This window comes from Triticum dicoccoides, chromosome 3B, assembly GCF_002162155.2.
Source record: "Triticum dicoccoides isolate Atlit2015 ecotype Zavitan chromosome 3B, WEW_v2.0, whole genome shotgun sequence".
Classification (NCBI taxonomy): Eukaryota; Viridiplantae; Streptophyta; class Magnoliopsida; order Poales; family Poaceae; genus Triticum; species Triticum dicoccoides.
The window spans coordinates 227,976,885-228,003,810 of NC_041385.1; the positions used below are offsets into that span (position 1 = coordinate 227,976,885).

The following is a 26,926-nucleotide window of genomic DNA, read 5'->3' on the forward strand; positions in this document are numbered from 1 at the left end:
GGACGGAGTGGAGGCGGCGAGGAAGCCCGGCCGGAAGGGCGACGCCAAGAGCAGCTCCTCCTTCGACGCGAAGGAGATGGAGGGAGGGAGCCAAACTCCGGCAGCGTCCGTCCCTCCAAGAGAAGCATCACGCGGCCCGAGGACGCCCGAGGCAGCGAAACCCCCCGGCGCTCGCGCAAGGGCAGCTCGCAGGCCGATCTCCATGGAGGCAGCGGCGTCTAGGGGAGACCGAGGAGGTGGCCGCCGCGGCCGGAGTGGCCGGCGGCGCATGCGAGACGTGGATCGCCTACCTAGACGCTCGCGGGAGTGACAGTATCACCTTCAGGCACTGGTGGAAGTGGAACTCATAAAAATTACTCCCTCTGTAAATATAAGACCTTTTTTGACACTGATACACTGATAGATCAGTGTCAAAAAAGGTCTTATATTTTGATACAGAGGGAGTACTCGCCAAAAGTGACAGATGCTATAATTTGATGCTATAACTGACTTGTCTCAAATTACGCAAATTCTATGTTGGCACAAACTAGAGCTGACTAACAATAGCAAAGCGCTGAGACTAATTGGATCAAACTGAGGGTCATTCTTCACTCAGATGAACAATGATGACAGAAATAAATGTGTCCAATATTTTCTCGAGTGGTATCATATCAAATATCAACATTTGGATGGAGACGCAAGTTACATTTGATATTTCTAAAAGGAATAGAACATTAGGCTTCCTTCTGCTACAACATCAAAAAGAAACTGAAGATTCTACCATGAAGCCATACGATTCAAATGTTCACCAAAACCAAGCAGGATACTGCGGAAACAGCCATAGGGATTTAATGAGTCTCATCGGGTACTGCTGCTTCACCGTCTCTTACCAAACCAGCATCACCATTGCTAATCAAGATGAACCAAGATAACTATATCAGTCAATTCGTATGAGCATGACATTATAACCAGCAAGATTGCAACAAAACATCACAGTAGGTTGAAGATAGGAGACCTCACCTTGACTGACCAGAGCCTTGCAGGGAGGGTGAGTCAACTTGCATTGTTACAGGGCCATCATTTACCAATGAAACCTGCAAAAGTTCTCAATTGACATGCATTCTGGAAAGTGTAATGTGAGACAAGTCAGTTATAGCATCTGTTACTGGGGGGCACCTTCATCATTGCTCCAAAAATGCCATCTGCCAAGAAGAGTTGAAGTAGGGACAATTGTTAGGAATAGTCCTTCAAATGTGCAGGAATAGTTATCGCAAAAAAAAGAGTACAGGAACAGATAGCAAAAACACAAATAGCAGCCTCGATACTGTATTATGTGAAAATCATATAATCCATAAACTGACATACTCATGGCAAGGTATCAGGGGGTTACAAATCTGAACAAGCAGAAAGTACTCTTAACTTACTAATATAACAGAATATGCCGTAAATTGAGTTTTACTTTATAATGGAACAGTCGGACAGTCCGTGCAGGAACAATGGGAAATATGAAAAAGCATCCATACATCGGTTACCATGTGAAAACCTCAATAGGAATACAGGTGAACTATGTAAACAAGATCAACTTGATAATGAAGCACTCAAGATGGCCAACTTCGTAAATGTATTATGCAATATTAGAAGCATGAACATATTACCTTTAACTGAATCAGTTTTGTACGACTTTTGAAACTTCTCAACCAAAGAAGCGTAGAAAGGTTTTGCTTTCGCAGGCGGCATAGCCACATGGAAATCTGGCTTGCTACCCTTCAGGATTCCATATAAGGTAAATTGGCTCACTGAATAGGATAACAGCTTAGAAAAAGAATAAATAACAACATATCAACTGTTAAAGCTTACGCCATTGCAGACACAGAAGTAGAGAGAGCAAGTTGCATTGTATTACCTAACAGGACTTCAAAGTTCCGCTGCATAACCTGAAGAAAGTGAGACGTAAAATAATGTTCAGGAGGTAATCAACATGCTGAATGCTCTCCTAAGCAGAATTGCTTATAGATGACTCTGAGGCTTACACTCTGATCCCATGCTTTTCCAGTCTTCTCATTAGTAAACAGCCTCATATTCAGGACCTTCCGACAGCTACGGAAATAGAGTGTTAGCATGAAACAGACACCATCACAGCGAGATATATTTACTGGACATTTCAGTATAAACAAATTCTCTGTTGTCAGAAAAGCAACGGTGACAAGCAAGTCATTGGTACATGAATTGCACATAAGTTAAGCAAAACTTTCCAAATTACAGTCTCACAACAGAATCCTTCAAGCACCAGAATACAGCACCAAGTCTAGTTACTAACACTGTTTATTGATACGCTAACGATTGTCATCTTAATCACTCAATCCACCAAAAGGAGTAATCAATTACACATCATTCACGGAGATTCCGGTGGAAAACCTCCCTGGGAGAGGGAGAGGGTGCCGAGGATTAGGAGGGAAAGGTCAGAGGTGGGTTCATTACATGTAGTCGGCGTCGGAGCTGGTGTCAGCCTCGTGAACGCCGACGAGGACGAGGAGGCCCGGGCCGATCGCCGAAACCACTTGCCCTTCCACCTGCGACCCCCGCAAAGACCAATCAGCGCCCATCTCTCCCAATGATTCCGTGCAGGATGCAGCGGATGTGGCGAATTGAAGAGGAAGCGATCACCTCGACGCTGGCCGAGAGGACGCGCTGCACCACGGCCCTCATCCCCTTCCTTCTGGCCTCCGCCGCGGCGTAGCTCCGAGCTTCCTGCTAGTGGGCGAGTCGCCGGAGACGGCAGTCGGCGACTGTGGTGGGCGGGTGGGCGGAGTGAGCAGCGGAGGCCTCAGCGAGGGTCGACGGGCTGTAAAAATGCCCATGATTTATTGGGTCTAACAGGCCGGGCTTTGCCAGGATTTGCACTCTTGACATTTTTTTTTCCTGTTAGAGCTTGACTTTTTTTGCCACTTGTTAGAGCTTGACTTAAAAATATTGAAAAATAGTGTTTTGACAACATGTAAAAGATACAGTATCATCACCAAATTTATCTCACTGCCATGAAATTTACGTGGAAAATAACACTAATTCCATAACATACATGAGTGTGGGTATATATACGTACAGATTGTTTGGTAATCTTACATCTTTACACCTGTTTTGTCCAAGAAATGCATCTTACAACATGCTCGCTCACCTAGCCTACGAGTGCAGCGGCGCACAGCACACTGCTGTTCGCCACATTCTACAACCACCTCTAAATCTTTATTCTTCACCATATGAACAACAAGCACATACTAGAAATCTTTACCAGTTGCTGATCTTGTATCTACTCTGATCTATGAAGTCCGAGTAGTAGTGTTTTCTGCTTCCACGGCCACATCCTGCACATTGCCATCTTCCGTTGTCGGATGGACATCCATCGGCTTACCCTCTATTGTAACAGGCCCTTCGTTCACCACCACCTCACGTCCATAAGCATCGGCCTGCTCAGGGACATCGTCCCGTCTCTTCATGGAGATCTTCCTGCTCAGTGTGCTTGTCAGTGATCTGCCCGGCTCCCCTGCGTTCTTCTCCACCACCTTCGCCATATCTTCTGTCAAACTTCCCGCGTCTCCTCCTTTGTTTGCATCGTCGCTGACCACAATCTTTATCGATGTCCGCTTCTCGCCAAGCTCCTTCAGGTTGGGACGTGGGGTTCGGGGGAGCTTCGGATCAAGATCCGGCGAACCTTGACGCGGGGTCCGCGGGAGGTTCGGATCAAGCTCTGGTGCACTCTGAGGACCAGGACTTGTGGGGATGCTAGGATCAATGAGATCGCGAGAGCTCCCCTTCTTCGAGTTCCTCCGGAAAAATGAGCCCATATTGAACATACCACCACGACCACTCTTTGGGGTAGGAGTAGGAGGGGCTTCCTTTGATATGTCAACCTCTTGGAGGATCTCCGTGTCTGGATTGCGTGCCCGTCCTTTCCTGGATTCCCATGTCTGGGGAACACCAGTTCCAGGGCGATGTACATATACACCTCCAGGTTGCTCTTGTCCATCAAAGTCAATGTGCTCAACTTCATCCATTATGACTTTCCTTTCTTGAAGCAGCTTAGCAGCATCCGACTTGCTATCAGCAGAGGTGGGCAGTGGCAGTTTCGCATCAGTTTTCGCCGGTGATTCTTCCAAACTCGTTGTTGCCTCCGTCTCCTTCAAAAATATTCGGGATAGAGTTATCCTACAATAATCATGTCCCCATGAAGAGACGGTAATCTAGTTTTACCATTCATTGAGGTGCTACCTTGCTACCATCGTCAGATGACCACCAAAAAGGTCTTAAAAAACTATGGCCAAAAAGTTAAGAATGTTATCACCAACCTCTGATACATCTTCAATCGTTATAGCCAGGTGGATCCTTCCTTTCTTGACATTCTTCAGCGATATCCATTTGTCATGTCTTTGTCCACCTCTCAGTTCATTTACGTCTACGGTACATTCTCTGTAAACAAATTGGAATTCATCATGTATTTATTTTTCTTTCAGTGAAGGACCAAATATATCTGTTCAGTAAGAAACAGCACACAAGGGCCAATTTTCAAGCCGAGATAAAACAAATGCCAGAACTCATCTTTTAGGGACCACAGCAGAATCACAACACTGCTCATTGCAAAAAAAAATCGAGAAAACGCAAGAAGCTTTGCATAGCAATGCATTGATAGAAGAAAAGGTTATGTACATGTTCATTGCAAATATAGTTCTACAGAAAATTAAGGATCGAGTGTCCAAAGATTGGCATTTAAAGATTTGCTAATTGCTCCTCCATGTCTCAAATACAAGACAATACATATGTTATCCTATGGATCTCCTGGTTAGAGTTTCATATAGCAAGATGAGTTCAGAAAAAAGAACATACCCAAGCGAGTCATCAAACATGTGGTCCTTATCGCGAACTTCCATAACAAGTTCATTTGATGCTTCCCACAACGTGATGGGTATCTTGAATTCCTCAAACCATTTAGGAGATAATGTTTTCCTCTGTATTTGAGTTTGGAATTTAAAAAGACCAATACGACCTCTGACATAAGGGTCCGACAGCCCTATAAAACAGAACATTAAATGTTTGAAACAAAGGATGAATAATGCAAACATTTCGACAGAGGCAGCCACAGCCGCATGTAATTCTCACCGTTTATATCAGCTGGTTTCATGTCAAGCCCTTCCAAAATCTCAAGTTTCACATATGCAACAGGAGGTCTCTCCTCAATGTTGAACCAGTTATTTTCTGCAGAATATTAGATATTAATGGAAAGCAAGTAGATAACATAGCAGAAAAGGGTTAGAAGATTTATCATACAAAAAGTATTAAAATGAGAAGTATCATTCTTCCAAAAAGTAGGACAAAGTACAGATGTTATTTAACTTTAAGCATGATCATATTAGTTTTACTTGTGCCAGCACACTCAACTAAATAAACGAGTGAAAAAATGTTGGTTCATATTAGCCTGGCGCAGTGGTGGAGTCTCTCCACTTGTGGCCTGGAGGTCCTGGGTTAGAACCAGCCTCCTTGCAGAAATTCCCTTCCCCAGACCCCACCTTGTGTGGGAGCTTTCAGCACTGGGTACGCCCTTTATTGACTCTACACCCTATCTGAACTACTTGATACTACTAGTATTTAGTGAAGTAATATTTCTGAAACTGTAATATTTAGACCAGCAGGAAGAAAGGATGATTTCTGAAACACAAGCATGACACGGAAGGTTACTTCTTACCAGAAGGAGTAGATGAGAACTTTTCCATGTTGATGACAAGCATATTGGGCTGGAAAAAGAAAAGATGCATCAGCAGTTAAAATATCATAATTAAAGGTAAGGTCGGTATTTCTGAATGGGGGCAGAGTGATCTAACCTCAACTAATGTCTGCCCAAATGCAGTATCCATCAACTTATCCTGGACAAAGAAATACAGGAGACCAAGTGAGCACTAAGAAACATATTCAACAATGTCACCAAAAGGTCTAGAAAAAGGAAAAATATGACATGTGGGGCGGTTACCAGCCATCCTGAAATTCCTGGAAACTCGGTAACATCAAGTCCGTGGCCAACGAGTGGTTTTACCGTCATTTGAAAATAAGGAGGCTCCACAAAGCATAGTCTTAGACGGCCAAGAAATGGCCAACTCCGAACAAACTTCACACCAAGTAAAACCTGCAGTGAACATATTTTTGTACCGAGAATAAGGTAAGGATAAGGGGAACAAACTGACTGGTGACTCTAATGAATGATAATTTACTGAAATTCAGATTGAAACCTTTCCTTCTCTTCTGTTTACTCCAGAAGGATTTTGCATATCTTTTACAACTACATCAGTACACTTTTAAAAGTTGAGGATCTCTTCTTTTTTTTCCCCTTCTTTTAAGAAGATACATGTAGGCCACTGCTGGCTCCAAAGTTGTCGTTGGCTTCATTAGGATTATATCAGTACTAGCAATCTACCTACAGATGCAAGAATAATATTTGTTTCCATTCACTCTACAGGGCAGCCACTGAGCAAGCTAGCCTCCACCATGGTGAGAAATGGCCATTCCATTCCTCCACTGAGCAAAGTAAATCTAGGTGTTGTGTCTATGTTGAGTAAGGAAAAACAGGCAGCCTTAACCAATTTTGAGCAAGAGGTATAATAAAAAATAATGTGTTATTTTTAAGGAGCAAAAGAATTCTGCTATACATGTGTATTTGCTTAGTCTTGTAAATTTTCTCCATATAATATCCAAAGAACCAAGTTGCCAATCACTTGATTAGTGATAGAATGATGGTGCTAACTAGGTGACTTGCCTTTCCTTCGACATGCATCCTAGTCAAATGCATGTTTGCGGTCATTCCAAGTCCCACACTCTTATGCAGCTGCATGGCAAGCACAACACTCATATCTTCAGCAGATAGGAAGTTCATCCCTAGCTCCAAAACCTGGGTCAATCGATCGGATGGGCATACAGATCATTACAAATGTACATCCCACAGAAGGGAAAGGAAAGAATCAGATCAAAAGGAAGTAACGCCCACCAAATGGTCATCATCTGACGTCTCAGGCAGAACTCTCATCGAGGTAAATATTGGTGAATCCCTACCCATGTAAAGCTCCTGGACACTTGCTTTACTCTGCACAAAAACTACATGAATTGAGCCATACTCACTTAAGGTGACTTCAAAAAACAAGGTTGAACTAGCAGTTTTAAGTTAAAAGCCATGCAATAGAACATCATCATGAATGTAAGACATTAGTGGAAAGGACGTAGATAAAATAGCAGGAAGATATAAAACATACAACTATCCAAGGTTTGAACTTATCCAAGAACCACGGTATGATGGGCCGTAAAAGTTGTGAAACAATCTTCTCCATACAGATAGGCCACATCTTTTTGACTGCATGATTTAACCAACGTACTGATTCTCCATCAGAAAGCAGCTGATAGAGAAAACAAAATGAGTTTAGTCTGGCCACAGATCACAACAAAGTTAAAAGCAAGAAAGGGTACGCTAGCCTAGTCAACCAAGTTCATCCTTGTAATCATTGACACAAACATTGATTTTGGATTGCAGAAAAGGTGCATACTCTTCGTTGGTAGGCAGATTTCATTTCCGCATGTTGTATTCGCTTCCGCAGTCTCATTGCGCAGCGGGCATTTACCTACAATAAAAACAAGCATAGTTTAAATTTTAGTTCTGGAACCAAACAGCCAAAGTTATGTTTAGTTCTGATTTTCTGGTATCTAGCCATATTCATGCAAACATCTAAGCCATCATCTGGAAGGTTAAAATTTGTGCATCTGAAGCTAGAACTTAGTAACAAAAGTCATATAGAAGAAAAAAACATTTCAAATGGAAACAGGGGGTAAAATAAGGAAAGAAAATTAGTGCAGTAAAGACAGCTCAAAGCAACTACTGATTGGCGTTGATTGGCAATACCAAGGCGTATTTAATAAAGTGACAAGGCAGCGTTATCTCAAATACATTACATGCTTTAATTATTATAAAAGTGAGGTTAGTCCAGAGAAATCACTGGAAATTCATTGATCCTGCTCAATGCTTATGAAATTCTATTGTGATTTACCAATCCTTAAAAGTTGGTGCCTTGCTGAGCTGCATAGAAATCCTAGGGAGTAGGGACACTAGCTCACCATATCAAATTGTTGTAGCCACAAAACATGGATAGATGATAAATTTTGCTGGAACAAGTAATATTTCTCAAACGAAGACATAACTTTCGTGAATTACGAATTTATATGCTTATATTTCATTTAAGGCAACAAAATTTCCACTGTATCATGTAACATGTTTAATAACTTTTCCCCCAGAGATCTAAAAAAAAGTATTCAACAAACTAAAAGTCAAATTCACATTTTTTTCCCTGGAAGCATAGAACCATCAGGTTACAATTTATATAAAGAAAACATCATATATTGCAGAAGCTGGGCTACAGCACGGCGTCCCCAATAAATGCCCAAGAAAGCGCATAAGAGTATGTCTGTCACCTGTTCCAAGTACTATGCCCAACCATAGTATCCTACAAACTCAATTTCACAGAGCATCAGAAACATCATACAAGACCAAATATAATTCCAATAAAGAAAACAAAGTCAAACAGAGCGACTATAACCCGCAAGCATAGCCAGAATCATGCTCGGTGTGCCTTATAAAGCTCTGTAACCACCAGCTACGTCACCAGAGACGAGTCCAAGGCACCGGCGAAGTGGGGAAAGGGAGCAGGAATCTGGGAGACAAAGCGACGCAGTGTAACGGTGCGGTATAAACACGGATGCAGCAGGAGAGCACGCGGTTCTAGGAATGAAGCCGTATCCCGGGAGGGGCGAGGCGGCGGGGTTGAGAGAAGTAGCAGCAGCAGCATACTTGCCACGTATAGGTAGAGGAAGGCGATGAGGAAGACGACGGAGTGGCAGAAGCCGAAGGAGGCGGCGGCCCACAGCGCGAGCAGCACGAGGCCTATGTGGTGCACGATGGAGAGGTCGCCGGCGTCCATCCCTGCGCCGCGCCGGCCGGCGATCTTGTTTGCTGCCGCGAAAAGGAGTTGCAAGTGGCGGGTTTGTGAATCTGGGTGGAACTGGAACGGACGAGGGGGGGAGGCGAGCGAGCGGGTCCTTGTCCCGGGAAAGGGATTTCTGAAAAAGACGGGGTGGTGAGTGAGAGATTATTGTCATCCATGACTGACCCGAGCCGACACGTAAGAAAGTGGCAAGTGGCGTGGTGGCTCGGGTTACGCACGCGCATTGGGCCGAAAATCCTACAAGTACGTACTCCGAAAATAACTGACCCTACGAAAATTGTGCTTGTCAAAGAAAGATCCTACGAAAATTGTCTTAGGTAAACACGTGTCTTGCTCTTATCAATCAGGCCCCCCGAATTTCAGGGCGGGCCCACCTTCCCGCTAATCAAAAATCGCCAACTAATCTAGTACGTAAACTTTCATAACTATTTTATGTATGTGTAGCAAAGCTCCGCATTGCGCTCCGGTCCTATTCAGGTATGCTACCCTTCGGTCAGAGCAGCGCCGACGTCCAGCATCTCCAATTTGAGTATGCGACGTTTACCGTGGTCACGACCTCTTTTTTTTAGAATCACAGGGTATTTATTCCAACGGGTGCTAGAAAAAATAATTGTTCGTTGCCCCTGTTTTAGTAAAAAAAAAGTTGTGAAGGGTTTTAGTAAATTTTTGTGGTCAAAACATAACCACTTGCCATATGTAAATAGCTTTGTTGTATCCTTTGTAATTTAGGTTTTCGGTGGATCTACATGAATTCAGTCGGCTTACATGGTCTTTGAAGTTTCTATAGGGCTTATCGGTGTTTTCTTCTCTGAATCGCCGCAAATCGCTGCCACCAGTGTCTCCTCGTTTGTATCGACAATTACCCGTCGCTGCTTCTACAAACTCCTTGGTTAATTAAAGTTAGCTATGTTCATGACGCGCCGCAGGTGAATGTAGGAGGACGCAAGGGCGCTAGGTGATAGGTTCCCATGTGGCCTTGGGGCCATGGAGGGGTGGATCCCAACCCTTGCCAATCGAAGGACTCCGTTTTTGTTTCTTAGTTTGTTAGGTTTGTGTAGGGGCGGAGCCCATTGGGCCGACCCTGATGCACAGGAATACGGGTCCAGGAAAAAAATTAGCAGTAACTATCACAAAAAAGGCCCTGTGCATCAGGTTGGCCCAAGACCAGTGCATCGGGTCTGTCTTTCCAGGCAGACGCACGCCTCCAAACTGGGCCGAGGCGGTTGGTTGCTCATTTTACATCTCATCGATCGATTGATTAGTCTTTCCTTCCCTCAAAAGAAAAAGATGGATTAGTCTTTCCCCTGTTTGTACGTGCGTACACTGCGTAGCCCTTCCATACACCTCGCGCAGACAAGTCAAAGGCGGCGGCGATAGACAACCACCACCATTCGCACGCCTGAATCCTGGCGCATTGATGCGCACGCGACGATGCTGCACGCCGCAATTTCAAATCTGGTCGGTCCGGCTCTCGGCAATTCAGCAATCTGTTCAATCTTCCGTTTCACCCTAGATTGCTAAGGACTCCAATTCTGGTATCTTGACCTGCTTTTTCTATATTACAAATTGCAACAATTATTATAAACTTGTAGTCAATAGATTAAATTGCTATGTTTTGGGCTTTTGGTAACATGTGCGCAATTTCTAGGGTTATAACTTCTAATTAGGATATACTTTATCTGTTTACACAAGTTTCCATACAGTGGACAAGCAAGACAATGTGCTAAAGGTAATTCTGAATTTTTGGTCATTTAAATACTTTCATGGGACTTATAATGTTCTACCTGAATGTTCATTCTATTTCTTATCTCGTTTCCTGGTGTATTTTGGAATTTGGGAATGCAAGATACCCTTTTCAAATAATTTTATCTATTTTTTTATCATTATAGTAAACATTTTAGTGCCTAATTTTTTATATCATCTTCTATTATGTCCGAAAATCTACATTAGAAGCCGTGAAACACAACTTTACAGTTAATCATTGCTTGAAATTTTTACACTATGTTAAAGTGGTGCATCGGGTACCATTTGCTCCAGCTCCGCCCCTGGGTTTGTGTCTTGCTTAGAAAGGCGAGACAGTGATGTCGATGGAATAAGGTTCTCTCCACCTAGCCCCTGTCCCCGAGGTGCTCTGGCATCGACGGGGGGCGTGTAGAGGTTTGACTCTGGTGGATCTCGGGGGATTCAATCAGTGCTTGTCTTTTGACGGATCTGCTTGGATTAGCTCTTTGTTCGTCTGTGTCCGTGTCTCTACAGGTGGATCCTTGCGATCTATGCTTCTCTTCGTCGGCGTTCTGGTACGATGGTCCTATGAGGCTTTAGCATGATGACTTTTCGACTGTTTACTACAATAAAGTTTGTCGGGCTCTGGCAAAGGAGGGCAGTGACAGCGGCATGCCTTCGGCTCGCCCCAGTGTTTGTATTCGTTGCTAGGTGGTCTACGGACATGGATTATATTTTCCACTTCTGGTGTTCTTTGTACTATCCTGACAATTGACGAATTGATAGAAAGTTTTCCTCGAATAAAAAGACTTTGGCACTCTCAGGGGTTTAATTTTTAATTTTATCTTTCTATGCGGGTGTTTGTAAGGACCTGTAATACTTAACATATAGAATTTGGCCTTTTCGCAATAAAAAAGACTTTTTTTGTGATATTGGCGTCGATGGTAGATGAACATTATATGGTTTTTTAATAAATGAAAGTTCTGTTTATAACTCTTCTTGTAGAAAAAATGGGTTGCCGTCTTGAATCCATTTTCCTTATAGGAACCACATTCAAACATGAACCGTACATTCTTTTCTTGAAAAAAATTCAAATGCGTCCACCGCGGAAAACAATTTCATGCATATCTCAGTACTAAATTATTCACTTGACTCATTGCATTTGTTCTTCTCAAATGCGGACTTCATGAAAGTACTTTCTGCCATTTTAGTCTCATCTGGATCAAAGGGGAAACATGAAATTTTGGAGGATAAATTTTTGGTTGGTGCGTCGGGACCACGGAGCATATATACCAAATTCCTATGAAATACTCCCTCCGTTCCAAAATAGATGACCCAATTTTATACTAAAGTTAGAATAAAGTTGAGTCATCTATTTTGAAATAGTACAGAGTTGGGCCATCTATTTTGAAACGGAGGAAGTAGCACATTCCGCAAGAATTTTGGGGGAAATAAAATATGTTCGCGCGTACTGGCATTAGAAACGACATTGTTTTTTTAAGTAAAAAATGGTGACATGCCAATTCTTGTCGTTTTTGTATGCCCAGGCTTTGTTTCTCTGCATTTTTCGGGAAAAGAGTCTAAAAAAATGTCCCTCGAAACGAAATGGTGTAATTTGGTGTGGATCAGAGAGTACGAGGGCCCAATTATCCACGTGGACCCACCCGGCCGACGCGGATTGGATGCCAGTGCCGTGCCACCGGCCATCGTGGGATCAGCTGCCTTCCCGTGCCGACACTAGGAAGGAAGGCCAATCCACCTGACCTGTTGGATCTAGATCTCACAGCAGCGGCCACGTTACCGATAACTCATTTTGTTTCTCCATCCAATTAGGCCACGTCGTTAATGGCACGAGGCTTCGATTCCTTTGGCCAAACAATCATGCAACGCGGGTGTTATCATCAGTCACTTCGTCCACGTGAGGCCCACGCGATCGCTTTGATCAGACCAGCTACGAAGTTTCTTCTGCGCGCGGTGAGCAACGAGTAATTACTCCGTTCTAGTCTGGACGCTGGAGATACCCTATCAGAAGATTCAGAAAACGACGGAAAGTTGGACTTATACGCGTGCCGCAGGGAGCCAACCATTCACGCGCAAAACTGTTTTCTTGTGAGTGATCCACCAGCAGGGGATTCCCGTCGATGGCGCCGTCTGGCAGTACGTCGTTGCATGCTGAAAAGGTTTTCTGTTATTGGCACTTTTTAAAGTATACAATACAAATCCAGCAATCATATCGCTTTCTTTTTCTCATCCCCAAACGATCCCACGGAGACAAGTGGCATATCGTTGGTAGTACATCTCAAGTCGTCCACCATGTCTTGGCAGTCTTGGGTTAGATGGTTGGCGCTCTCTCAATGATCTCATCACGCGGTTTGTACGTCTGCTCAGTCAATAGTATAACCTCGGTTTCAAGGTCGGTCATGGCATCTCAACGGCAATCCGTAAATTTTCTCCTGCATCCGTTCGCGGACAGGGACCAGTCCGTGGACATGGATGCGGGAGCCGGTCATCTAATGTTGTCCGCATACATTTCAAATAACTTTTTGACAAGCCGGACGAAGTTCACGCAAACACGGCGGATTTTCATATAAACCAGACAAGATTCATGCAAACACGCCGGACTTTTATTACATTTCGAACATGTAGAACAAACCTAGGAATCAATTATGATAATATCTAGATAGAACATGAATGGAATACAATAAGGCAGTTGTGCTAGATGGGTTTAATATAGAGTTTAATCCGCACTCCTACTCCTAGGATACTGTAAAAAAATGATTTATTTGCCTTGCTAGAAGATTTTTATGATAACATCTTGGATATTGACCGACTTTGATCCAGGAGGTAGTGATGCTGATAGGATTACAGACCCATCCGTCTTCTGAATGTCATCTTTAAAATCATTAAAAAAATGGTCAACAAGTTGGTTAGGGGTGATTAGAAATACCCAGTATGCTTTCTTGAAGGGGAGATATATCTTGGAGGGTGTCTTAAATTGACATGAAACTTTGAAACTTCTTTTCAAGATTGATTTTGAGAAAGCCTTTGCTAAAGTCAAATGTCCTTTCATTCTTTAGACAATGCAAATGAAAAAATTCCTGACAAATGGAATGATTGGATTATGAAAACAATTTCTGGCGGGAGTGTGAGTGTTAAAGTAAATGGAGAGGTGGAACCTTTTTTCAGGATCCATCGGGATTTGAGACAGGGAGATCCACTCTCTCCTCTTTTTTTGATCTGGCAGTAGATGTTCTATCTATCTTGGTTGGACGGGCTGTTGAACATGGTCTGATCTCTGGTCTTGCAAAAGATAACAAAGAAGGGGATATTGCCATATTGCAATATGCAGATGATACAATATTACTCTTACAAAATGATTTAGAGCAGGCAAGTGTGACGCCCCCGATTCAATCGTACACTAATCATACACGCAAATGTGTACGATCAAGATCAGGGACTCATGGGAAGATATCACAACACAACTCTAGACACAAATTAAAATAATACAGGCTTTATATTAGAAGCCAGGGGCCTCGAGGGCTTGAATACATCAGCTTGAATACAAACGAGTCTGCGAAAGCAACAATATCTGAGTACAAACATAAGTTAAACAAGTTTGTCTAAAGAAGGCTAGCACAAATTAGCAACGATCGAAAAGGCAAGGCCTCCTGCCTGGACCTCCTAACTACCCATCGAAGCCGAACTCCGCGTAGAACCATCCTTGGGATCCTCTGGCTCCTGGACTCCAACATCTGGTTGCGACATCTAAGAAGAATGGAGAAGGGGGAAAAGAGGGAGCAAAGTAACCGTGAGTACTCATCCAAAGTACTCGCAAGCAAGGATCTACACTACATATGCATCGGTATCAATGAAATGGGTAGTATCTGTGGACTGAACTGCAGAATGCCAGAATAAGAGGAGGAGAAGCTAGTCCTATCAAATACTACGCTTCTGGCAGTCTCCATCTTGAAGCATATGAAGGAAATATGCCCTAGAGGCAATAATAAAGTTATTATTTATTTCCTTATATCATGATAAATGTTTATTATTCATGCTAGAATTGTATTAACCGGAAACTTGGTACTGTTGGAAATATGCCCTAGAGGCAATAATAAAATGGTTATTATTATATTTCCTTGTTCATGATAATTGTCTATTGTTCATGCTATAATTGTGTTATCCGGTAATCGTAATACATGTGTGAATATATAGACCACAACACGTCCCTAGTAAGCCTCTAGTTGACTAGCTCGTTGATCAACAGATAGTCATGGTTTCCTGACTATGGACATTGGATGTCATTGATAACGGGATCACATCATTAGGAGAATGATGTGATGGACAAGACCCAATCGTAAGCATAGCACAAGATCGTGTAGTTCGTTTTGCTAGAGCTTTTCCAAATGTCAAGTATCATTTCCTTAGACCATGAGATTGTGCAACTCCCGGATACCGTAGGAGTGCTTTGGGTGTGCCAAACGTCACAATGTAACTGGGTGACTATAAAGGTGCACTACGGGTATCTCCGAAAGTGTCTGTTGGGTTGGCACGAATCGAGACTGGGATTTGTCACTCCGTATGACGGAGAGGTATCTCTGGGGCCACTCGGTAATGCATCATCATAATGAGCTCAATGTGACCAAGTGTCTGGTCAGGGGTTCATGCATTACGGTACGAGTAAAGTGACTTACCGGTAACGAGATTAAACGAGGTATTGGGATACCGACGATCGAATCTCGGGCAAGTAACGTACCGATTGACAAAGGGAATTGTATACGGGATTGATTGAATCCTCGACATCATGGTTCATCCGATGAGATCATCGAGGAGCATGTGGGAGCCAACATGGGTACCCAGATCCCGCTGTTGGTTATTGACCAGAGAGTCATCTCGGTCATGTCTGCATGTCTCCCGAACCCGTACGGTCTACACACTTAAGGTTCAGTGACGCTAGGGTTGTAGAGATATAAGTATGCGGTAACCCGAAAGTTGTTCGGAGTCCTGGATGAGATCCCGGACGTCACGAGGAGTTCTGGAATGGTCCGTAGGTGAAGAATTATATATGGGAAGTCCAGTTTCAGCCATCGGGAAAGTTTCGGGGGTCACCGGTATTGTACCGGGACCACCGGAAGGGTCCTGGGGGTCCACCGGGTGGGGCCACCTATCTCGGAGGGCCCCATCGGCTGAAGTGGGAGGGGAACCAGCCCCTGGTGGGCTGGTGCGCCCCCCCTTGGGCCCCCCTGCGCCTAGGGTTGGAAACCCTAGGGGTGAGGGCGCCTCACCTGGCTTGGGGGGCAAGCCACCCCCCTTGGCCGCCCCCCCCCTTGAGATCCCATCTCCAGGGGGCCGGCGCCCCCTCCCTTGTCCCTATATAAAGAGGGGGGAGGGAGGGCAGCCGCACCCAAGTCCCTGGCGCCTCCCTCTCCCCACGCACCATCTCTCCCTCTCGCTATGCTTGGCGAAGCCCTGCCGAGATCGCTGCTGCATCCACCACCACGCCGTCGTGCTGCTGGATCTCCATCAACCTCTCCTCCCCCCTTGCTGGATCAAGAAGGAGGAGATGTCTTCCCAACCGTACGTGTGTTGAACGCGTAGGTGCCGTCCGTTCGGCACTAGGATCATCGGTGATTTGGATCACGACGAGTACGACTCCCTCAACCCCGTTCTCTTGAACGCTTCCGCGCGATCTACAAGGGTATGTAGATGCACTCCTCTATCTCGTTGCTAGATGACTCCATAGATTGATCTTGGTGAAGCGTAGAATTTTTTTATTTTCTGCAATGTTCCCCAACAGGTACATGTGTGAATACATAGACAAAACAGAATGTCCCTAGTGTGCCTCTACTTGACTAGCTCGTTAATCAAAGATGATTAAGTTTCCTGACCATAGACATGTGTTGTCATTTGATGAATGGGATCACATCATTAGAGAATGATGTGATGGACAAGGCCCATCCGTTAGCTTAGCATTATGATCCTTTAGTTTTATTGCTATTGCTTTCTTCATGACTTATACATATTCCTCTGACTATGAGATTATGCAACTCCAGAATTTCGGAGGAACACTTTGTGTGCTATCAAACATCACAACGTAACTGGGTGATTATAAAGATGCTCTACAGGAGTCTCTGAAGGTGTTTGTTGAGTTGGCATAGATCAAGATTAGGATTTGTCACTCCGTGTATCGGAGAGGTATCTCTAGGCCCTCTCGGTAATGCACATCACAATAAGCCTTGCACGCAATGTGACTAATGAGTTAGTTGCAGGATGATGCATTACGGAATGAGTAAAGAGACTTGTCGGTGACGAGATTGAACTAGGTATGATCATACCGACGATCGAATCTCGGGCAAGTAACATACCAATGACAAAGGGAATGATGTATGTTGTTGTGCGGTTTGACCGGTAAAGATCTTCGTAGAATGTGTAGGAGCCAATATGAGCATCCAGGTTACGCTATTGGTTATTGACCGGAGATGTGTCTCGGTCATATCTACATAGTTCTCGAACCCGTAGGGTCCGCACGCTTAACGTTCCATGACGATTTGTATTATGAGTTATGTGCTTTGGTGACCGAAGTTTGTTTGGAGTTCCAGATGAGATCACGGACATGACGAGGAGTCTTGAAATGGTCGAGAGGTAAAGATTGATATATTGTAAGGTTACATTCAGACACCGGAATGCTTTCGGGAAGTATCGGATAAGTTTAGGAGCACCGGGAGGTTACCGGAACCCCCCGGGGGACTATTGGGCCTTCATGGGCCCTAGTGGAGAGAGGAGGCCGGCGGCCAGGTGGAGGCGCGCGCCCCCAAGCCCAAACCGAATTGGACTAGGTGATACGGGGCTAACCTGGTGTAGGCTGATCTTTCACGATTGGAGTAGGATCCCTCGAAGGACCCGAAGAACACGGGGAAGCACGGAGAGAAATCACAAGGGGAAACACTCAAGAACAAGTCCAATCACACATCCACTAGACAATCAAACACACAAGATCCAGAAGGTACATGAACAACAAAGGGAAAGATACAAGGTAAGGTTCATCTCCAAGAGGAGGTCTTGATGGTATCCTAGACAGATCTTCCCGTGACCGTGAGGGGTCTTGATGATATCCTGCAGGATCTTCTCACATGGAGGTCTTGAACTCCATGGGAGTGGTAGTCTCTCTCTCTCTCTCAAGAGTAGAGGTAGGAGCAAAGCTCACCTAAGAATGAGCTATCATATTTGCTAACCCTAGAAAGGATGAGGGGGAGGTCTATTTATAGTCTAAGCCTCGAAGGGGTAAGTGGGAAGGGATACAAGGCCAACGGCCCGCGGCTGCGCACAGGCAATTACCGGATCGTTCGGTGGCTCATGGCAGACCGGGCGTCCGCTGGTCTCCGGACGTCTGCTAAATCTGTTCTGTTGAAGAGGCACCGGACGTCCAGTATCTTCGGACTTCCGTTAATATTACCGGTCGTCCGGTGTGGGCTGGACGTCCGCTCGTTGGGAGGTGATGTAGCTAGCGTTGGCTGGACTTCAGGCGCCGGTCGTCCGGCGGAGGCCGGACGTCCGCTCGCTGTAGCTTCTTCGGCAACTCTTCTTCTTGCGTCTTTGTTTCCATGCTTCCCTCACGGATGGTGTAGTTGTACCTTGGCGCTTGCACTCCTCCTCGTCATTTGTGAAGCTCCGGCAATACCTATGCATGCACACGAGAGGAATGTGAAGTAGTATACCATCCTTGAAGGGGTCAAGTGAACACGTGTAAAGGAGATGATTCACCTTTGTGTACGTGAAGTAGATGTGACGTGTGTCACTTGCCAAACGGACTCTTGACATGGTGATGTACATAGGATGCTCCGCATCATCTCCCCTCCCTTGGGAAAGATCCGACCTTGGATCGAAAACCAAATCACCATGTGAAAGAGATGGCTTCGCCGTGTAGAAGTGGACGTTCACCAAGTACTCATCGTCTTCAAGCTTGAAATGGGCACTCTCCAATGTCGCACCGTCTTGTGATTCCTTCAAAAGAAACAAGAGCAACAAAAACTTGGAAAAACAAATGTGGTTAGCGTTAGTGCAAAACCAAGCATTCAAGAGGTGATTCACCCAACAAGTGTTATCATCAAGCATAGCATATGGTTTGACAAAGTATTGTGTCATGACATGTAAGCATATGAATTGAGCACAAGCAAAGATACCATGGGGACAAGCATGTAAATGTGAGGTAGAGATGCTAATATGTTTGACAAGAGAACAAACATCTACCTCAAGATCATAGCAAACATGCATAAAGCGCTCGACAAATGGTCGATGGTAGGCATAGGAATCATTCACAACACCAAATAAGATGAGACGTCTAAACACATGGGTCAAGTGCAAGACAATCCAAGCATAACGTGCATAGGGTGTAGTGAATATAGTGTGGCACTCAACACAATAGAAAGAGCAATTGTTCATCATGTGTGAGGCAATCAAGTGAATCATGTGACAAGCAAAGGGACATGGTGAAGGAAATATGCCCTAGAGGTAATAATAAAGTTACTATTTATTTCCTTATTTCATGATAAATGTTTATTATTCATGCTAAAATTGTATTAATCGGAAACATGATACATGTGTGAATACATAGACAAACATAATGTCACTAGTATGCCTCTACTTGACTAGCTCATTAATCAAAGATGGTTATGTTTCCTAACCATAGACATGAGTTGTCATTTGATTAACATGATCACATCATTAGTAGAATGATGTGATTGACATGACCCATTCCGTTAGCTTAGCACTTGATCGTTTAGTATGTTGCTATTGCTTTCTTCATGACATATACATGTTCCTACAACTATGAGATTATGCAACTCCCGTTTACCGGAGGAACACTTTGTGTGCTACCAAACGTCACAACATAACTGGGTGATTATAAAGGAGCTCTACAGGTGTCTCCACAGGTACATGTTGAGTTGGCGTATTTCGAGATTAGGTTTTGTAACTCCAATTGTCGGAGAGGTATCTCTGGGCCCTCTCGGTAATGCACATCACTATAAGCCTTGCAAGCAATGTAGCTAATGAGTTAGTTACGGAATGATGCATTACATAACGAGTAAAGAGACTTTCCGGTAACGAGATTGAACTAGGTATTGAGATACCGACGATCGAATCTCAGGCAAGTAACATACCGATGACAAAGGGAACAACGTATGTTGTTATGCGGTTTGACCGATAAAGATCTTCGTAGAATATGTAGGAGCCAATATGATCATCCAGGTTCCGCTATTGGTTATTGACCAGAAACGTGTCTCGGTCATGTCTACATAGTTCTCGAACCCGTAGGGTCCGCACGCTTAAAGTTTCGATGACAGTTATATTATGAGTTTATGAGTTTTGATGTACCGAAGGTTGTTCGGAGTCCCGGATGTGATCACGGACATGACGAGGAGTCTTGAAATGGTCGAGACATAAAGATTGATATATTGGAAGCCTATATTTGGATGTCGGAAGTGTTCCGGGTGAAATCAGGATTTTACCGGAGTACCGGGGGGTTATCGGAACCCCCCGGGGGCTTAATGGGCCATAGTGGGCCTTAGTGGAGAAGAGGAGAGGAGGCCAGGGCAGGGCCGCGCGCCCCTCCCCCCTAGTCCGAATAGGACAAGGAGAGGGGGCGGCGCCCCCTTTCCTTCCTCTCTCTCCCTCCTCTTTCCCCCCTTCTCCTAATCCAACAAGGAAGGAGGGAGTCCTACTCCCGGTGGGAGTAGGACTCCCCTTGGCGCGCCTCCTCCCTAGCCGGCCGCCCCCTCCCCCTTGCTCCTTTATATACGGGGGCAGGGGCACCTCTAGAGACACAACAACAGATCATTGATCTCTTAGCCCTGTGCGGTGCCCCTCCACCATAGTCCTCCTCGATAATATTTGTAGTAGTGCTTAGGTGAAGCCCTGCGATGGTAGAACATCAACATCGTCACCATGCTGTCGTGCTGACGGAACTCTCCCTCGACACTTGGCTGGATCGGAGTTCTAGGGACGTCATCGAGCTGGATGTGTGCTAGAACTCGGAGGTGCCATGCTTTCGGTGCTTGATCGGTCGGGCCGTGAAGACGTACGACTACATCAACCGCGTTGTTCTAACGCTTTCGTTTGTGGTCTATGAGGGTACGTGGACGACACTCTCCCCTCTCGTTGCTATGCATCAGCATGATCTTGCGTGTGCGTAGGAATTTTTTTGAAATTACTACGTTACCCAACAGTGGTATCAGAGCCAGGTTTTATGCATAGATGTTATATGCACGAGTAGAACAGACGTGAGTTGTGGGCGATACAAGTCATACTGCTTACCAGCATGTCATACTTTGGTTCGGCGATATTGTTGGATGAAGCGGCCCGGACCGACGTTACGCGTACGCTTACACAAGACTGGTTCTACCGACGTGCTTTGCACACAGGTGGCTGGCGGGTGTCAGTTTCTCCAACTTTAGTTGAATCGAGTGTGGCTATGCCCGGTCCTTGCGAAGGTTAAAACAACACTAACTTGACGAACTATCGTTGTGGTTTTGATGTGTAGGTAAGAACGGCTCTTGCTCAGCCCGTAGCAGCCACGTAAAATTTGCAACAACAAAGTAGAGGACATCTAACTTGTTTTTGCAGGGCATGTTGTGATGTGATATGGTCAAGACATGCTGCTATATTTTATTGTATGAGATGATCATGTTTTGTAACTGAGTTGTCGGCAACTGGCGGGAGCCATATGGTTGTCGCTTTATTGTATGAAATGCAAACACCCTGTAATTGCTTTACTTTATCACTAAGCGGTAGCGATAGTCGTAGAAGCAATAGGTGGCGAAACGACAACGATGCTACGATGGAGATCAAGGTGTCGCACCGGTGACGATGGTGATCACGACGGTGCTTCGGAGATGGAGATCACAAGCACAAGATGATGATGGCCATATCATATCACTTATATTGATTGCATGTGATGTTTATCCTTTAAGCATCTTATTTTGCTTTGATTGACGGTAGCATTATAAGATGATCTCTCACTAAATTTCAAGAAGTGTTCTCCCTGAGTATGCACCGTTGCGAAAGTTCTTCGTGCTGAGACACCACGTGATGATCGGGTGTGATAGGCTCTACGTTCAAATAGAACGGGTGCAAAACAGTTGTACACGCGGAATACTCAGGTTAAACTTGACGAGCCTAGCATATACAGATATGGCCTCGGAACACTGAGACCGAAAGGTCGAGCGTGAATCAATTAGTAGATATGATCAACATAGCACTACAAAAAAATACACTTCCGTGATGATACGTGTTTGTCACAGTAGGTCGCGTTTTTTGTCATGCATGTACATCCATGACGATTTTATGACAGAATCAAGATAGTCATACCTGTGCTGTCCTAGAAGTGTTCCATGACATTACCAAAATTATCATCACGGAAGTGTCCACTTCCATGACAATAAATCGCGCGTCACAGAAGTGCTTTCGTCAAGGGTGACCGACACGTGGCATCCACCGTAATGGAACGCCGTTAAGCTATCGGGTCGGGTTTTGGATCCGATAACCCGTTAACAGCCCCGACCAATGGGGATTTTCCACGTGTAAAATCATCATTGGCTGGAGGAAACACATGTCGGCTCATCATTGGGACAGATGTCACCCACTCATTGGACAGAAGGCGCCTATGATACATCGACACGTGGCACGGCCCAACAGAGGCCCATTCCTATGAAAAGGCCGACCCGTTTGACTTGGTCAAAAGGTGGCGGGCTGGCCCATGGAAAGCCTATTAACGGACTGTTCGCATATAACCCATTTACAGCCCGCTAACCCAAGGCCCGTTACGCCCTATCTGAATTAGGCCCAGTAGCGTCATCTGGGCCATCCAATATGATTCTAGCCCATTTTCACTTCTGGCCCATGTATGGCCCATGACGTCTTTCGGCCCATATGAGGCCCTATGTAACTCTTGGCCTATTAACGGCCCGTGGTGAAACTGGCCTGCAATGAATAGTGTATCACTTTACACCCATTAACGGCCCGTGGTGAAACTGGCCCGTAATGAACAGTATATCACTTTATACCCATTAAGGGCCCGTTATTCAGTTGGGTTGTTTCCAGCAAATGTTATCTTTCGGCCTTCTCAGAGCCCATTTATTCTTGGGCTCATTTCCAGCATTCGTTTACTTACGGACCGTTACTGTCATTTTCTGCTTGTGGGCCAAATTCAGCCCGTGGTTACATCAGCCCGTTTGTGGTCCGTTAATATGTTGGGCCGTTTTCATAGCGTCATCAAATACAGCCTATTAACGATGGCCCGTTATGGTCATACGGCCCGTATAAGGCCCATTGGTGATACGGCCCGTAGAAGGCCCATTGTTTCTACGGCCCGTAGAAGGCCCATTGTTTCTACGGCCCGTAGAAGGCCTACTGTTTCTATGGCCCGTAGATGGCCCACTGTTTCTATGGCCCGTAGGAGGCCTAGTGTCACTACAGTAAATATTAGCCCATGGTTATTGTGGCCTAGTTTTAAAAAATAGGTTATTGCAGCCACTAGCAAACCGCGGAAAAAGAACTGCACTGACTACAAGCAAATAAATAAACAAGACAACAAGGAAATAAATAAGCAAGCAACTTATGCTAGGCTATCACGACTATTACACATATTACATCCACTGGGCATCAAAGTTCGCCACCAGTGCAAATATAGGGAACAAAGCAGCATATTATATACACTGGTTGTCAAAGTTGGCGACCAGCGCAAATAAACGCCGCAGCAAAACAAATCCAGAACTGAAACCACTTCAGAAGATCTCAAGAAACAATATCCTGGGTACCCATAATGCTGGCAAGATGCTTAGCAAGCTTATTAACTTTCTCTTGTTTGGCGCTTAAATCCTCCAGTGCTTGCTGTTGCACCAGAAAATATGAATCTAAATTCTGCAGGGACTTCCCCAGTCCTTCAGCTTCCTGTCGCAGCACATCTGATCGATGTCTTTCAACTTGAAGTTGAGACTCAAGAAGACGAACTGATTCAGGCAGCAAGTTCGAAGAGCTTGTGCCAGCAGTAGTGGCCAGTAACTCGAACACTACATCAAGACAGGACTTTTGGGTTCCCTCACTGTCGTCAACATAGTTTTTATCAGCTTTCTTGGAGACCAACAGGGATGTCTCACTATCTTGAACCTTATCTGCATTACTTCCTTTACCATTGGGTAACGCGGTACTGTTCTCCAATATTTTGTCCACATTCTAAAAGAGAAACAAGAAGACACATCACATGTTTACCATGTTGTATATGAAACTCATTTTGGTAAATGAGTTCAGTAGTAAAGTGGACAGGATAACAACATGAAACAAACATATATCTATGTACCATGGTCACTTTATGGTCTATATCATTCTAATTTTTGTTGCCAAATCAAGATAGAGACACAGTTCAAATAATATTTGTTCAAGACAAAGCAGAATAGACAGAATATAAGTGTGGGTAACTATAGAGCAATAACAACACTTGTAATGTGCATGACATGAGAACATAACTGTTTATTCAATTGAAACTGAAATCAACATAGAGCAGGTTACAACAGCAAACTAGCTATAGAAACAGGTTTAAAACATACCTGTTGCGCCATTGGAGTTTCAATTCCGTCCTTCAAATTTGAAAATAGTTGGTATGAGTAAATACAGTAATGCAAGAGCAAAGGAGTATGAACCATAGCTACAGAACCCGACCTGAGAACAAATTTTCTTCTCCTTTAAGCGTTGAGTTGGGATTCAGAGTGGTGGTCCTCGTGCTTTGGGCACTGCAGTTCCCTTACTAACTGCTCGTGTTTGGGTGCTCTGTGGTGGAGACGGTGCTGTGTCAACTGGAACTGGGTTACTATCTGCCGGGGTTGGGGTTAGAAGGGGTGTAGCTGGTTCTCTATCCAACTGGGTAGGGGTACAATCTGCGAGAGTCTGGGTTATGTGTGGTGGATCTGGTCCTTGGGCAAGTACAACCGTGGTTCTATCTGCATCAACTGGTAGCACTATCTTTTCCGAAGACCGTGTTGTTACTCCCTTAGATACTACCATCACGCTCTCCAATTCAAATGGCTGATAAACAAGAAAAGTAATTGAAAGTATAGACATTGTATGATAGACAGGTGCAATGGATAGTGGGGAATAAAAGAGGGCGTGAAATAATTCATATTTGTGTTGTCTAACCAAACATGATAGCATGACACAATTTCACATATATGATGGCTAACTAAACAGGATAGCATGACACAATTTCACATTATGATGGCTAACTAAAAAAGATGGAAAGACATAGTTCAAAATATGAGACTATGTAAACAGGATGACATGACATAACTATATAATGTGTTTATTAAATAGGTTGACATGCCATAATTCACATACATTCATGGATAGAATGCCATAATTCTAAATATGATGACCGTAAACACTAAACAGGATGAGATGATATAACTATATGATGTCTTTATTAAATGGGTTGCCATGCCATAATTCAGATAGATGACGTGTATGTACTATGTAAACATGATGGCATGATATAATTCAAATATATGATTTATATAGTAAGCAAGTAAGCAGATGGCAATCCATATATGATGTAAAAACTAAGCAATGCAAGAAAACATGCATGACATGGGTAATATAGCCCTGCCAAGTTTGAGCATAGACCTCAGGGGGGAAATAGGACTGGTCATCGGTCTCTGAATCCTCCTCTGAGGAGCTCTCTGTAACCAGCAAGATGTCTGCTTCAGCAGGTAGCATTGTCTGCTCTGAATACCTTATTTTCACTCCAGATACTTCCATCACCACTTCAAATGGCCGATGCACAGGAAGAGTACTTGAATATACAAACGTTGTCGGCAAATGGAACACGTAATACAAAAATGATAGCATGATATAATTCACATACATGATGATTGGCTAAACAACATGGCATTGCATAATTCACATAAATAATGCCTTTGCAACAAGATAGCATTGTATAATTCACATATATAATGTCTTGCAACAAGATGGCAATGCATAATTCACATATATGGTAATTAGACACTGAACAGGTGTCATTCACACAAAGCATGCCTAAACTAATCAAATGACATAGCAATGCGAGACACCATACGCACGATATGAGCAACATAACCCTGCCAAGTTAGAGCATACACCTCGGGGGGGGGGATAGGACTGGTCATCTATCTCTGAATCCTCCTCTGAGGAGCTATCCGTAACCAGCGAGATATGCGCTTCGTCAGATAGCATAGTCTGCTCTGAAGACCTTGTTTTCACTCCAGAATTTGCCATCACAGTGTCAAATGGCCGATGCACACAAAGAGCAGTTGAATGTACTAACATTGTTGACAAATGTTATATGTAACAAAGAAAAAGGATGGCCAGATATAATTTACATATAAGATGACTGGCTAAGTGATACGTCTCCAACGTATCTACTTTTCCAAACACTTTTGCCCTTGTTTTGGACTCTAACTTGCATGATTTGAATGAAACTAACCCGGACTGACGCTGTTTTCAGCAGAACTGCCATGATGTTGTTTTATGTGTAGAAAAGAAAAGTTCTCGGAATGTCCTGGAAATCCATGGAGGCACTTTTTGGAATTAATAAGAATTTTTGGCGAAAGAATTAATGCCAGGGGGCCCAGGGCCTGTACACGAGACAGGGGGCACCCCCCTGTAGGGCGCGGCCTCCTATCTCGTGGGCCCCCTGGACCTCCATCGACGTTAACTCCAACTCCATATATTCACGTTCAGCGAGAAAAAAATCAGAGAAAAAGTTTCATCACGTTTTACGACACGGAGCCGCCGCCAAGCCCTAATCTCTCTCGGCAGGGCTGATCTGGAGTCCATTTGGGGCTCCGAAGAGGGGGATTCGTCGCCGTCGTCATCATCAACCATCCTCCATCACCAATTTCATGATGCTCACCGCCGTGCGTGAGTAATTCCATCGTAGGCTTGCTGGACGGTGATGGGTTGGATGCGATTTACCATGTAATCAAGTTAGTTTTGTTAGGGTTTGATCCCTAGTATCCACTATGTTCTGAGATTGATGTTGCTATGACTTTGCTATGCTTAATGCTTATCACTAGGGCCCGAGTGCCATGATTTCAGATCTGAACCTATTATGTTTTCATGAATAGATGTGTGTTCTTGATCCTATCTTGCAATTCTATAGTCACCTATTATGTGTTATGATCCGA

General features: G+C 44.3%; 2 protein-coding genes across 4 annotated transcripts; both read right to left on the minus strand.

Annotated features, from left to right (window-relative positions):
* Window positions 1-603: 603 nt before the first annotated feature.
* Window positions 604-2,811, minus strand: LOC119281175 (D-aminoacyl-tRNA deacylase-like). The gene is made up of 8 exons (XM_037561776.1): window positions 2,644-2,811; window positions 2,458-2,549; window positions 2,010-2,076; window positions 1,883-1,913; window positions 1,635-1,775; window positions 1,156-1,181; window positions 1,000-1,073; window positions 604-888 (listed from the first exon to the last, which is right to left on the minus strand). Exons 1-8 carry the CDS (start codon window positions 2,683-2,685, stop codon window positions 828-830), a joined length of 534 nt encoding a protein of 177 aa, XP_037417673.1. The 5' UTR covers window positions 2,686-2,811; the 3' UTR covers window positions 604-827.
* Window positions 2,812-3,020: 209 nt separating this feature from the next.
* On the minus strand, window positions 3,021-9,086 carry LOC119275641 (C2 domain-containing protein At1g53590-like). 3 transcript variants are annotated; one of them, XM_037556531.1, is made up of 12 exons: window positions 8,850-9,086; window positions 7,551-7,625; window positions 7,263-7,403; window positions 7,001-7,096; window positions 6,773-6,904; window positions 5,993-6,145; window positions 5,847-5,888; window positions 5,711-5,759; window positions 5,128-5,223; window positions 4,855-5,038; window positions 4,320-4,440; window positions 3,021-4,151 (listed from the first exon to the last, which is right to left on the minus strand). In XM_037556531.1, the coding sequence occupies exons 1-12, from the start codon at window positions 8,973-8,975 to the stop codon at window positions 3,294-3,296; spliced, it is 2,073 nt and encodes a 690-aa protein (XP_037412428.1). In that variant the 5' UTR covers window positions 8,976-9,086; the 3' UTR covers window positions 3,021-3,293. The 3 variants fall into 3 exon arrangements, with proteins under 3 accessions (XP_037412428.1, XP_037412429.1, XP_037412431.1); XM_037556532.1 differs by having other exon boundaries at window positions 7,551-8,708; window positions 8,846-8,981; XM_037556534.1 differs by lacking the exon at window positions 8,850-9,086 and adding an exon at window positions 8,470-8,834.
* Between the last annotated feature and the right edge of the window lie 17,840 nt (window positions 9,087-26,926).